The following is a 14,307-nucleotide window of genomic DNA, read 5'->3' as shown; positions in this document are numbered from 1 at the left end:
CGACTTAGAAAACGACACTACCAAGGATCGGAGAATTTGGGCTTGGGGGAGTGGCAGGGGAGGGGGAGGGGGGGCCAATTGATGGGTTTGAACGATTTTGCCAGCGAGTTTTTACCATAACCAATGGAACAAAGAAAACGGGCAGTGTGTTGGGTTAGGTTGATTGGTAGGTTTGCTGCTGTGTTTGGAATTGATTGTCGCCCCTTTGGCGGGGAATAAAAAAAGGGGGGGGGAATGTGGTACCCTATAAAAGAAGGGGGGCGAACCATGGCATGCAACCCTCCCTGGTTGTTGTACCAAAGAGGAAGATCTGCAAGGCACACCCACCCGAGAGATCCTTTTTTCGTTTTGTTTAAAGGGATTTTCTCCTGTCGTATTTTTTTTCTTTTTCTCTTTGAACTTTTGGAAAATTCTTTTGTGTTTTCTGTTTTTCTTGTTGGTAGTTTTTGGTTATTTACTTTCCAAGGGGGCGGCGCATCATCACTCGTTTGACTTGCATCATCACTCACCACTTACACCCACCAACAGTCAACACACACCAAACAACTCACACCATACTTATCCTTCCCTCAAAATGAAGTCCACCACCCTCCTCACAACCCTCTCCCTCGCCTCAACGGCCCTCTCAACCGCCATCCCCCTCCCCATCCGCTCTAACACCCGCCCCATCCGCCTCCTCCACAAGCCGCCCCTCTCCCCTCCCTCCCAAGGCGCCCGCATCCTCTCCTCCCAGTCAGAAGAATCAACCCTCGGCGGCGCCCATCTCCCCTCCCCCCCCTCAGGAAAAGTAGCCTCCGTCACCGCCACCTTTACAATCCCCCACGCCTCCATGCCCGTCACCGGCCCAACAGCGAACAACACCGTAGGCCTGTACGCAGCCTCCTTCCACATCGGCATCGACTCGTTTTCCGGTCTCTGTCCCAACAATAGGTTCATCCGTGCGGGGGTGGATATCTTTTGGGATGGGACCATAGGCGGGGAGCAGACTCCTTGGGTCTGGTACCAGTCTTCACCTGCTGATGAGGACGGGATGGGGTTTGGGAATTTCTCTGCAAAGGCGGGGGATGTGGTGAGGTTTGTGGTTACGGGGAGCGAGGTGAAGGTTGAGAATTACGGGAATGTGACCTGCACTAAGGGGTTGAAGGCTAGGCAGGTTGGGGTCCAGAGGGTGGATGGGGGTGGGCTTTGTGGGGGGGAGGCGGCGTGGGCGGTGGAGGATTTTCCGCTGGCGGGGATGCCGCATTTTCCTGTTGCGTTGGCGGATTTTGGGGGGGTGGTTTTTAAAAATCTGGAGGTTGGGTTTGGGAATGGGACGGTGAGGAGGAATGCGGAGGGGGCGGGGGTGAGGGATGTGAGGTTGGCTGCTCAGGGGGGACGGTTGACGGATTGTGTGGTTGGGGAGGGGGGGGGGAGTGTTAGGTGTGACAGGGTTGTGGGGGAGTGAAGCTGGACATGGGGTGTAATGGGGGGAGGGGGAAGTGGCCGGTTATGTTTGTGGACGAGAATAAAAGAGATTGTGATGTAGGATTAATGGTGAGGGGGAAAGGTTGACATTTAATGACAGCTGATAGGCCTCTAAAGATAATGGATGGGTCTTTTCTTCTATGTTATATTCTATATTGCTTGGTTCGCAAGGTGGGATTTTAGCACAAAGGTTCTGGTGTATCACGAAAGAACTGTGAATGATGAACATGAACACGGAAAAAAAACATCAGACAGGAGACTGGTATATAGGTAGACAGTGCATCCCTCCCTATCTCGGTGCTTGCCCTCATCTCAAGCTTTCTGAGGCCATCCTCTTCCCAGTCACAGGCAATATGTTGACGTGCCCGCCATTGCTGACATGTCAACCGACGTGGTGAGCTTAGAGAGAAGTCGACCAGGTGGTGAGCAAAAGACCAAGACCTTTTTTTTTTTTCCTGCTCTACGTTAACTATCACGATTTTACAAGGGGAGTCCTGCATACCTAAAGGAGGTAAGTAGCAGCTACAACAACACCTCGGCAAGATCTTTCTGACTTTACACACTTGCGAGATCTCTGATTGGTTTAGCTGCCTCTCAGGCACCAACACACACCAAAAATCCTTGGCTCCTCCGTGTCACAATGCCAACCTGACCTTTTTCCACAGTTCAGAAATTTGACATTGGCGACATTCCACTTTAGCAAATGGCTAATCACCTCTGTCGACCGTGCCAAAAGCTCAGTTTCGACAAACTGCAGAGTACCCAGCCCGAAGACCTCTCCGACGAAGATGGGCGACTGATCAAGCGGACTTTGTCCCCGGACTTGATCGAGAGCTGCGATTTATGCAACTTCTTTGCTCAGGCAGCTCGGTATTATACCGGGAACTGCAAGGAATATCTCAATGCGGACGGGGTGCCTGAGATATCTCTTCGCCTGGGCAGGTGGAGTCGGAGAACGCCGTGTCTTCGCGACGACCACGACCTGGTGATCCTCATTGAGAAACAAGATGCCGAGAAAGAAAAAGAAGGGAGCCGCTTGATAGAACCGGACCGGATTGACTACTCGTTATTGCGCGGTTGGTTTTCCCAATGTGAAGATGGCTACATGCGGGATTATTTCAAGTACGATATCGACACCCTCCGCGTCATCGACTGCGGGGATGTTGGGGACGGAGAGCAAGAGCCAAGGTTGGTCTCATGGGCTTCAGTTGGCAAGCAGTTGGACGGTAATCCCCCAGAGTATGTCGCCTTGAGCTACGTGTGGGGAGCAGCGCCAGGCGGGCTGCCTACTTTGGCTGTAAACTCGACCCTCCCTGGGCCCCTCCCAAAGGTCATCTCGGATGCCATTGTGGTGGTGAGGAATCTGGGGGGTCGTTATCTGTGGGTGGACCGGTACTGCATCCCACAGGGCGACAATGACGAGAGGGAAAGGCAGATCCATGCGATGGGACAGATTTACCAGTCGGCAAAGTTCACCATTATCGCCGCGGCTGGAGACGGGCCGGACCATGGACTGCCAGGCGTTACCACTACAAGACGTCTACCTCACCCCTTCATAAACATCCAAAATCACACTCTTACTCTCATTCCCCAGCCAGACGGATACATTCACCATACCAAATGGGCTACCCGCGGTTGGACCTTACAGGAGGGCTTTCTCTCCAGCCGGCGTCTGGTGTTTACCGATCACCAAGTCTTCTACGAGTGCCAGTGTATACAAGCTGTCGAGGCGCTTGTAGGTACATACTGGCACCCATACTCGTACTCATCAAGAGAGCTGTGGTTCCACGTGTTCGCAGGCGATACGAGCAAAAGAAAAGGGAGGGGCCGGCCGGGCTTCCATTACGTCGAGCAGCTGCACGGCTTTATTGAGAATTACATGACGCGGGATCTGACAGACGCCAATGACGGTCTTAATGCTTTCCGGGGTATTTTGCAGCACGCTGAACAAAACTGGCAAACACCGATCCATGAGGTTTGCGGACTGCCAATCTATGTCCCGGAATATCTGGGTACGCCAAACAACAATTCGGCCATTGCCGTCAGTCTCTCGTGGAAGATGAGTGATCTGAGGCGGCGACCCGAGTTTCCCAGCTGGACGTGGATCGGGTGGAGGTCGGTCAAGAGGACTGGAGGGGGGTCGTTTTATCTTGGTACGGATGAACGGTGGTATTCATCGGCGGATTCGAAACATTACATCACATCGGTGGATGTCGCTTTCCGCGATGGCCAGGTCATCCAGTGGTCCGACTTTGATGGCAGGGGAGACAGAGGGAAGGTCTTTGAGAAGTCGTCGATGCCGGGAATGTCTGAGCTACCACAGAGTTTGTTGGTGACAGGCTGGCTGTTCGATCTGACTGTTGTTGCGGTGGGTGATCCAGGGGACGGACTCGCCACGACGACTGAGTTCCACACTGTCGAGATCAGGGAGCAATATCGACGGCCCATGTCTTTTGGAGTTGAGCGGGAGCATCTGATGCCGTTCTTTCCTGCCAACAGCGATGGCAACAGAAAACATACATTCACCTGTTTGCTACTAGCTGAAGTCGACAAGTCCAACGACCGAAGCACGCTTGTATTCCTGGTCCTTCGCCCCGTTCTTCAGGCCGAAGCTTTAGTGCAGACGTTTGAGCGCCTGGACTGCTGGACTCTGACATCAAGCACGCCCATCGTACAGGTTGACGGTACGACCATGAAGGCTGGGGATTGTGTATTCAAGAATGATGCTCTGGTTCTGCAATAGCCTTGGCATGGTCTTGTATGTAGCATCTTTGAGAAAGCATGGACGACCTTAGACTCCAGATATGTAGTCTGACTCCGAGCCTAACAATCACATACGACCATAGATAGCTGAAAGCTCGGGATCCCGTCCGCTCTCCCCTAGATAAACAGCTAATCACAATGTTATCTTCCGGGATGGCATTTGCCCCACAATTCTGCTGAATCAGCAACCCAACGTTTTGGTTTCCACAAAAGGCTCAACACCACCTTTTTCAGCAATCGCAACGGGCGGCACCGTCTTGTTGGCTTCACCCCTCTCGATCTTACGCCGCGGCTTCCCATTATAGCCAGCATATTCTGGGCCCGGAAAGGGCAGTATTTTTTGCTCTTGCCTACCTCTGACAATACTTATCTTCCCTGCTCCCACCTGTTGTCGTGACCCTTGCTTTCACCTGCTCATCGTCCTGCGCGCCCTGACTTAGTTCGACCTGCTTATCGTCTTGCGCCCCTTCGACCCGCGCTACGCTGCCCCTTCGCTGCTCTCGCTTCTGTTCCTGCACCTACGATAGTTGATCTGGATGCTAGACGTCGTCGCGCTCAGCAGGGCCCCCAAGCTACCGATGTCGTTCCCTCCTACCCGCACAAGCTTGGTCCTAGGATTAAAGATAATCGCACCTGACTCTGGCAGCGATGGAACTTATAAGCCAGGTAGTATGCCTTTGCGGGTTATATTTAATAAAGTACTAGTGGTTTGGGGTGCGGCTCACAGGCCTGAGGGTTTGAGTAAGGAAGTGGGGCTCTCGGAGGATTCGGGGGTTCAGGGGTCATGTATATAAGCGGTCTGCTTCGGAGATTCTATTTTAGAGAGGGGATCAACTTTTGTTTCTTTCGAATTTTGAGCCTTGCACGCGTGCAGGCAATTCTGGCCTGCGAGCCCATAGTGTCTTTTCTTTGTCCTGCGTGAAGTGCGGCCTGCGAGCGAGCCACTGTCACGCAGGTGTATTCATTCAAGGACCTGTTGAGGGTATATTTGTGGTGTCTTGGTTGTATTTGTGTGTTTCTCACCATTTCACTAGTTACCATCGCGATATCACAAATCACCCTGATCCCGACAGTATATAGATTAATCTCTACCGCAACTGCCTGATGTCACGGCAGGCCGGACCACTGCACCATACCCACTGTGATTGCTATCAAAAGCTACAAGTGAGCCAAGCTTCCTGGCTTGGCTCGCTCCAGTGGTATATATATATGGTGACGCCGCCACAGCCGTCACAAGTCTATGATATATATGTACTAAAAGCCTCTGTATTAGACTAAGTACAAATCCTTAAAGCCTCTGTACTGTGACGTCTTGCTTACTGTAATAACAGTGGTTTTGCTTCCTTCAGCACTGCTGTCGTATCCCCCTTTCTCCCGCTTCCGCTTCGCACTGCTACAAGCGCATAGTTCGCTGTAGCTCCCCTGTAGCTACTGTATTACAGACCTATAGGGCAACGCAGCAAACAATAAGAAAGAAAATTAGACTAGCCGAGGGAAAAGAGATAGTAACTTAATTAGTAAGTATCGTTCCTATCCTAAATAAGCTCTAATACTAAAAATGTCCAAGGAGTAGGAGCACTAAATTCAGGACAAGGGTACGGAGCATTATTATAATAGAACTAAAATCAGGCAAGGCAGTAACATTTTATAAGCTAGAGTAACCTAGGATAAAAATAGGGCCGAAATAGAACAACTCTGGGCAAAACCAAACTATAAACTACCCCGTGAGAATCCAATAACCAAGGATAAAGAGCCCAGTATATCCCGCTGAAGAGTGTCCGCCTCTAGTCTAGCCAGATCCCGTTCCGCCAAGGGACGCGCCCATTTCTTCTCCCCTATATGTAGATTCCAGTACGGCATGGTAACCACAGTTGGAGTCTCTTGATCTTCACCATCGTATAGCCACTGAGTGATTGTTGCCGCATACGAGAAGTTCTCAATATCTTCTAAGATCCACTTCGGGCACAGAGGAATCTGGGGGGTCCAAAGACTGTCGGTGTCTATAATGAGGCAGAGAATTCTGATCCGATTTTCATTTCTGAGTTTTGTACCAATCCATCTCCAGCTTCTCCTACGAGCCTCCGAACATGTAGGCCACATACTGGGAATGGGGAGGATTCCGCGGTTGTTGCCATCAGCGGATTTGGTGTAGGGGCCGATTCGTGTTGCCAGAACAAGGAGCCAAAGAACGACGGTATCATCCCCCATCCCAGATGCCCAGTAGGCCAAAGGCGAGTGAAACCGGGTTGCAAGCAAGCTCAATGCTCGGCCGGCAAAGAACACTTGAAGACCGATCGTCTTTGCGTTTTGAATCCAATCAACATGCTCAGGAACATCTCTCAACGGGTGCAGCCACTTTCGGAGAGACTCATGGGTCATTCTGTTATGAAGATCTGTGGCAAGCAGGAAAGCTGATGCATCAGACGCCGACAGGTTGGACATGACAGCATCCATGACGGGGGAGTAGCAGAGACAAATTCGGATGATAGTTCCGTGAAGCTGAGGCATCTTTGTTGTTGACGTTAAAGGAGGAGTGCTGATACCAACCAACTGTTTTGTATTATACTTTGAGAAGCATCTCCATTCAGTTGGCCTCTCGACTATGCTATTCTCATCCAAGCCGGTGCCAACAACCTGTGTTGACTTGTTTGTCAAGCGGCGAGAAGTTCCACACATACCAGACAGCGACTGCACAGTATACCTGGCGGATCAGCCTGCAGGGTGGAACTTTGGGCACTTCGCAACTATAGACGGCGATGTCCGCCCCATCGAGTACACCCCCTCAGACGACGCTATAATCGAGCAATGGATCCGTCAAAACGTCGGTACAACCTGGCACTCACTCGGGACCTGCAAGATCGGTTCAGTTGTGGACGAAAACCTAAATGTGTACGGCACAACAGGGCTCAAGATTGCGAACTTGAGCGTCCTACCTGGGAATGTGGCGGCGAATACGAATAACATGGCGTTGGCGGTGGGGGAGAAGGCGGCGGATATTATTATTGGAGAGCTTGGTCTTTAGGTACAGGTACAGGATAAGAGAGGAGGTTAGATGTAGCGAAACATGTTATCCCTGACACCTCTCTTCATCGCGACGGGCTTTCCGTCTTCGTATTCGACGCCTGATTCGCCTCCTTCGCCAGAGAGGCCTTCCATTTTGAGGCGGAGTTCTTCGTCAAGCTCTTTGAGTGTTTTCTTCTTTTTGACTTGGGCGGCATTTTCTTGGGGGTTAGGGGGCGGCTTTTCTGTTGATGGTTGTGATGAGGACTGCTGGTTTGTCTGGTGGTGTTGCTGTTGGATAGAGCGGGTTTGTGTCGAATGAGGGAGAAAAGATGCTTGAAAGGCCGTCTTTGAGACCCGTAATGAGGCGGCGGTTCTTTGGGGTATTCTAAGCATTTTCGCTGGTTTCGTATCGTGTGTGGAATGGGTGCAAGTGAGAAGATAAAGACTTGGCGTTGAGGCTGATGAGGTGAGGTTAAGAATGGAGCTTTGGTGGAGTGATTGTGGAGCCGCTGGTGGGAGACATGGTGGTGCTGGTGAGCGTGTGGGGGTTCTGATGAACTTTGGAGAACCGTTGTAGATGGCGGATTAAGCTTTGTCTTTCTTGGCTTGAGGGTGGAAGAAAGAGGTGAAGAGAGATCTAGAATAACCTGGGCGAGAAATTGCGACAGGTTATAATACGACAGTGACGAAATAAATCCGAGGCGGGCACAGCAAGTCTCAGCAGGTTGATGGCGGCGGCGAGAGTGTTGCGTTGTCAGAGAGATTGGTTTGAAGATTGCATTATGTCACTGCGTCAGCCGCAGGTTGGTGTGGGTGCTCTTATCGCGCACGATAGTAAGATATGACCCCTAACCCTACCTAAGCACACCGTCGCGGGCAGTTGGGTTAACCCTAACCCGTAACACTATGTGTAAGTGGTACATGTGCAGCGAGAAGAGTGAGCAGGAGCAAGACCGTGATCGAAATCGTCTAAACTGCTCAATTTATGGAACTAGATAATTTGCTTCCTTCATCGTTCCTTAATCTTCGTCACTTTCATCATCGCTAGTGTCCGTGCTGCTATCGGTCACCACCTCGTCAACTTCCTTTTCCTGCGCATCATCCGGTTGGTCTTCAAACTCCGGGCCCGACTTTTCGAATTCATGATTTGTGGCGTGTAGAAGATGCCGGCCAGGATAACACTTGAAACACAAGTCAAAGTCATCACAGGTCTTGCAGCTGTATGCCAACCCAATGAGGCGCTGTGTTCGGGTAGGTATTCATGTTAATATCCGTATCATTCTCAGGTTGTAATGTGCAAATGATGGGTTTAATCTGACTTACCCATTGACAAAAGTCGCAGTAGCCGGTCCTTTGGTTCCCCTTCAGGCTGTCATACTCTTCACCCTGTGGGGATGGATTTAATGGCCCGTCGACGCCGTTGCTCAATAGCTGGATGACCTCATCATCATCCACTCGACAGAACCTGGCGATTTTGAGGGGTGTCCACTTCTTGTTGCTTATAGAAACAAAGGTTGACCGGTTCGCGCCGTGCAGTAGGAGCATGCGAATGACATCGCTCTGATTGGAGGATTCGCCTACTTTACTGTCACTAAGCCAACATTCCCCTCCACGTGCTGCCCAACAGAGGGGGGTCCAGCCGTCAACGTCAGGAGCATCCACGTTTGTATCGTCGCGGGCAAGCAGCATCTTGACCACCGATGCACGGCCAGCTGCTGCTGCCCAGTGAAGTGCTGTTCGTTGATGCCCGTCGGTGGCCTTGATGTCTCCACCAGCTTGCAAAAGTGCTTCCATGTTCTCGGTACCGCCGCGACAGGCTGCCATGTGTATCGGTGAGCGACCCATCCCATCTTTCGTGTTGACTTTGGCCCCTTTCTGCAAAAACTGGTTCACCACATTCACAGGTGCATTATAAGCCGCTGCTAGGATTGGATACCGAAACAAGCCTCCCGCTGCGTTGACATCGACGCCCTTTTCAAAGAGATAACGAATCACCTCCTCGACCTGACTAGGATCGCTGTGCCCATACGCAACACACACCGCTGATAATGGTGTCCCAGCAATGCCTTCACAGCTATGATTTATGTCGGCCCCGTGTTCCACCAGTAGCTTCACCATCTGGAGATTTGCCGCACGACACGCCTGGGTGAGAGGGGAACCCACGCGCCTATGGCCTAGGTCAACATCAGCGTTGTGTTGCAGAAGATAAGTCGCCTTTTCGAGCTCCCCAGCCCAAGCTGCTCTAGAGAGTGGGGTATCCTTCCTGTCGACCCGGCTGTTAACGTCGGCCCCAGCATTTACAATACGTTTGTACATTGTGATATCGGTACCCAGGTAGTGCAGAGCCGACCAACCGTCGCCGTCTGTGGCCACTATGTCGATCCTGGTGGGGTACTCGAGCAGGACGTTGATGGTGTCTGTATCGCCTGTCGCCACTGCGGTTGTGAATAGGGGCTGAAGACCCTGAGGGTTTTCAGTTGACCCTTTCCACCTCAGGTCAGCCCCGTGTTCTGCCAACGCTCTAACAGCTTTGGCTGTCCCAAATCGAACAGCAAAGGCAATCGCCGTATAGCCCCGCCAATGATCGACATTCTCGTGAGCCTTGTCTACACTTGTCCCATGCTCCAGGAGCAGTTCCAAGCTGGTGTCATATTGCCCGAACGCGGCATGCATCAGAGGGGTGAACCCAGTTTCAGTTGGAAGATTCTGGTCTGCCCCATGCTTCAGAAGGACGCGAACGAAGTCATGATTCGAAATAGCACGTTGTAGTATCGTTGCCTTTTGACTCTTGTTCAGGTGATTGGGGTTTGCGTTGCGCTCCAGAAGAAGTGTGAGGGCGCCAACATCTGCGCCATCCCGAACTGCATAGTGAAGTGCCGTCTCTCCACTCTCATCCGCGAGCTCAATATCGGCCTCTCGATCCAGAAGTACTGGGATGATATCTGGACCATTGACGTGACAAGCGGCCAGCATCAGGGGAGACACTCCTGAAGAGCTCTGGGCGTTAACATTGGCGCCTCTGTCGACGAGGACCTTTAAGGTATCCAGAAAGGTACTTTCCTTGGTGGACGCCTGGATAACCTCGCTCAGGATTGGTACCTCGGCTTCCGGGTTGTTGGGATTGGCTCCAGCATCCAGTAAGATGCGACAAACGTTTGTGTGACCCTTTATTGCGGCATACCGAAGTACCGACCCATAAGTGTTTCTGGAATTTGGGTTGGCCCCCTTGGCTAACAGAAGCTCGACGCATTTGTCATACCCGTCGTCAGCCGCTGCTGCTAAAGGTGACCATACGCCTTCACGGCTTCCCATGTTTGCGTCAGCGCCGTTCTGCAGCAAAACATCGGCGGCTTTGTGATGTCCCCAAACGCACGCGTGATACAGTGGAGTTCGACCGTCCTCATCCTCGGCTTCGAGATTGGGCTTTGCTGTTTCTATAAGCGTCTGGACCATGTCGGCATTACCGACGGCTGCGGCCACATGCATTACTCTCCAATCCCATCTCGTCTTGTATTCAACATTGGCACCATGCTTGATAAGAATTTGGGCGGCGCTTGGGTGCGAAGATGCGACGGACCGGTACAGCAGAGACATAGGCCGTGAAGAATGTGGCAAGTGGAATTCATCTTCCACGTTGACGCCAAGCCCAAGCATCTTTTCCAAAAAGCGGTCCAGACCAAGCCATACTGCTCTATGCAGCACGTGGTTCGGCCAGGATATACTGTCGTGCGCGGGACTTTTTGCTAGGACGTAGTCTACAAGCTCTAGAAGAAGCGTTTCGTTGCCAGACTCTCCAGCGCTGACGAGAACCTCGAGGAGAATCTCCTGGGAAAAAATGAACCTTTCCAGTATCGCTTTTGAGACTTCAACTTGGCCTTTGCTCGCGGCTTCGAGCAACCCCAGCTTTGCGTCATCTTCATCCAGGGGCTGAACAAGATTCCACAGCCCATAGCTGGCAAACACAGGGAACAGCGTCTTTGGTGGAGAAGGGCTTCTGGTCGCTCTGTTAGAGACAGCCCAATATGCGGCAGCCAAGTTCCGCGTGGGCTGTTCGCCGAGGAGCTTCGCTATAAGCGCATGCTTCGAAGACTCATCAGAAACCTGTGCGACATGATGAACCCAGGCTCGAATGGCATATGGACACAAGTTACCATCCATCGGCATGTAGAATTCCAAATCTTCGAGTTGGCCGACACCAGAAGTGATGGTTTCCTGCACTATGGGGAGGTAAAGATAGTCGAGGCAAGCGTTTGCGATCCTTTGGTGAGCATGTTTGCGTATCTTGTGCCAAATGTATGGCGAGTCCTCCCCACCATCACTCATGAGAACATCCCTTGAGCGTGGATGGACAACCTTCACTTCGTTGTGATACAGCTCGAAGATGCCAGCAAGAGATGTGCGAATTTTGTGTTTTGTTTGCTCCACAAACTCGCAAGCCGGGGCTGTATTCTCTGAGTTGAAGTGTATCGCAGTTGCGAGCTCGGTGATGGTGAGAGGCCGGACGGAGTAGAGAGTCCATGTCAAGAGAAGTTCCAGAAATGACTGGTCAGGTACACGCTTGAAGACCTTGTCCAAGAGGATGATAAGAGCTTGGTCCTCATCTTTTCCATCGGATGCGAGGTTGTCAAGAGGTCCAAATAGCTCTTGGAGTGAAACACTATCGGGCCAGCCTGGTTGAACCTTTGCCTGAGCCAAGATGATGAGTCGCACAAGAGAGTTGAGATTAGCCGTTGCTTCCCATTGCGCCCGGACCCTTTCTTCACTCAACAGCGCTTCGGGAGGCAGGCGATTCATCAGTGCCTTGTCCGTCATTACTTCTTCCGTGACAGAGGGTAGATGCAGGACCGTGTGTGGACAACCTGACTGGGAAAGCTCAGGCAAAAGGGAACCACTGCGGTAGCTGGTGATCACTACCTTTTTTGCCCGCTGACTGCTTTGGGCAAATGATGCGAATGTCTTGAGAAACCCTTCCCGGGAGCCCCTGACACATTCGTCAAAGTGATTTATGACAAAGGTGACTGACTCCAGCTCAACGAAGGACCATATTCGATCTAACCAGCACATCAGATCGTTCTCGGTCCAGCACCGCTCGTGCCAAATCCGTGCCATGATATCCTTGAAACTGCTGGTGTGGATGACTGAAGGGCACCGAGACACTAACTGGGCCAGAAATGTCGAAGCCAGGTCTCGCATCGAATCGCATCGGGCATCCCAGCGATCAAATGAGAAGTAAAGAACTGAAGACTTCAGGCTGGATCGCTGATTGGCCCGGTGGTCGAGGTCCAGGAAAATCTGCTCAGCTACTGAGCGCACATCGAGAGACCCATGGAGGTACAAGATCTGAGAACCTTTGGCATCAAGCCATGCGGTATACTCAGATGTTTGAAGCACAGCCGATTCGGGTTTGTATGCGCTTTGTAGTGGAGAAACAGGAGAGGCCAGAGAGACAAATGTGCGCTCAAACCCGAGCCTTGCTTGGTCGGGAACTATGACACCGTGTTAGTGATTGAAAGATGAGTATGAGCATCAAGGGATTACACCAACCTGACTCAGGAGAGTGAAGCTTCTGCAGATGTTCTGTCAAACCAGGATATGCAGGATCGTCCTTTGTACAATCCTCCTCTACCGTCTTCTCAGCAGCTACACCAAGTGTCGCACAAAAGCTGTCAAAGATCTGAATGTGTAATAGTGGGCGAAGGTCAGTGACCATCGATGCATGAAGTACCTGGGTTCAGAAACGGGCCTCGCTAGTACCTGATTTATGCGCAAATTTGTACCCGAATGCACGCGTTCCTTGCATCCATAAACGCTAACCACTCGACTACGGAGAGGGATCTTGGAAGCGATGAACTGGTGGTCGCGGTAAGTAGGTGTCTGCCTGAGCCCATCTGCCTCCGCAAGGGGATGGATATTGAACGAACCTGACTGTTGATATCGATCGCAGCCGTTGCCAATCCTCGTAAAGAAGCCGCAGAAGGGCGTATTTTGCTAATCTGTGAGTCGTATTCTGAGAAGACAAAGTGCGCCAAACGGTCCTCCATGTCCAACGCATCATCACTTCGATGTGGACAAGCCAGGAACACCAAGACACGGCTCATATCTGCAATACCCGGCCATGAAGCGGGAGTCGCTGCTGCTGTCACCAGAGCCTGCAGTTTGACACAGTCAGAGTCTTGCCGGTACACTGCAGGGCAAAAGTACAAAACCTAGTGAACTTACATCTTTGAGGATGATGCCTCCCAGATCGTGGGCAATGAGCATGATCAGTCGCTCCTGATGCCAATACGTCAGTGATGTAAGACCTTCCAACGCAACGTCAGTCAAGAAACTTACGCCGGGTTGCTCTTGTCTGAGGTCGACAAGGCCTTTCAGAAGCTTGGTAGCGTAGCTTCGTATGGCCTCGCGGCTCTTGCGCCCGGAAAACAAGTGCCTGGGATCATAGTCAAAGTGAAGTATTCTCGACCCGAGATTGTTCTCGGCCAGCTGTTTGATCCATCCGGTTGTTCCGGAGCCCGGGTTTGTCGAACAAAGATTGGACTTGTCCCAAGCACCGAATATGCCATGGATCACGACATAACTAGCGCCACCACATGGTTAGGGCACTGTAAACCACTCACAGGCGCCAATAAACAGTGACCTACTCGTATACAGCCCTTGAACCATCGAAGGCATCAGCAGCTGGGGCATCGTCTTCGGCTCCCTCTGCTTTCTCTGTAGTCTTGACTTCTGGTATCGGGAAATCAAGGTGCAGCCCATTTGATTCCAGAAGGGGAGCCTCCAACACGTTGGATTCGGTCTCGGTAGAAACAGGGGGTGTTGTTTCTTGAAGCTGATCTCCTGAAAGTGTTGTATTTTGTTCCTTGATGGTTTGAAGTGAAATGCCCTCGGCTGCTGGCTCGGGGGATGCGCTTCTGGACGAGCCAGAGCTGGAAGTCTCGTCGGAGTCAGACATGACTTGTCGCTTGTTGGCTTTTGACATTCAGCGAATGTCTGAAAGTCACAGCAAAAGCTGGTTGACTCTGGCGTCTCTGAAACCTCTTCTGAATGGAGAGTGCGGGGTGCTCCGGGCCCTCCCAT

At 51.7% G+C, this 14,307-nt stretch overlaps 2 protein-coding genes across 2 annotated transcripts; one reads left to right on the top strand and one right to left on the bottom strand.

Moving 5' to 3' along the window:
* Positions 1-574: 574 nt before the first annotated feature.
* QC762_0041260 (uncharacterized protein) lies at positions 575-4,207 on the top strand (the record flags this gene model as incomplete). Its single annotated transcript, XM_062883368.1, has 3 exons — positions 575-1,419; positions 1,813-1,858; positions 2,222-4,207. 3 exons carry the CDS (start codon positions 575-577, stop codon positions 4,205-4,207), a joined length of 2,877 nt encoding a protein of 958 aa, XP_062745963.1.
* A 4,226-nt stretch (positions 4,208-8,433) lies between these two features.
* Positions 8,434-11,388, bottom strand: QC762_0041250 (uncharacterized protein; the record flags this gene model as incomplete). The annotated part of the gene is made up of 1 exon (XM_062883367.1): positions 8,434-11,388. One exon carries the CDS (start codon positions 11,386-11,388, stop codon positions 8,434-8,436), a length of 2,955 nt encoding a protein of 984 aa, XP_062745962.1.
* Positions 11,389-14,307: the final 2,919 nt, after the last annotated feature.

This window comes from Podospora pseudocomata, assembly GCF_035222375.1.
Source record: "Podospora pseudocomata strain CBS 415.72m chromosome 2 map unlocalized CBS415.72m_2.2, whole genome shotgun sequence".
NCBI classification, from domain to species: domain Eukaryota; kingdom Fungi; phylum Ascomycota; class Sordariomycetes; order Sordariales; family Podosporaceae; genus Podospora; species Podospora pseudocomata.
Note: the sequence above shows the minus strand (reverse complement) of the source record. Positions and strands in the feature narration are given on the sequence as shown.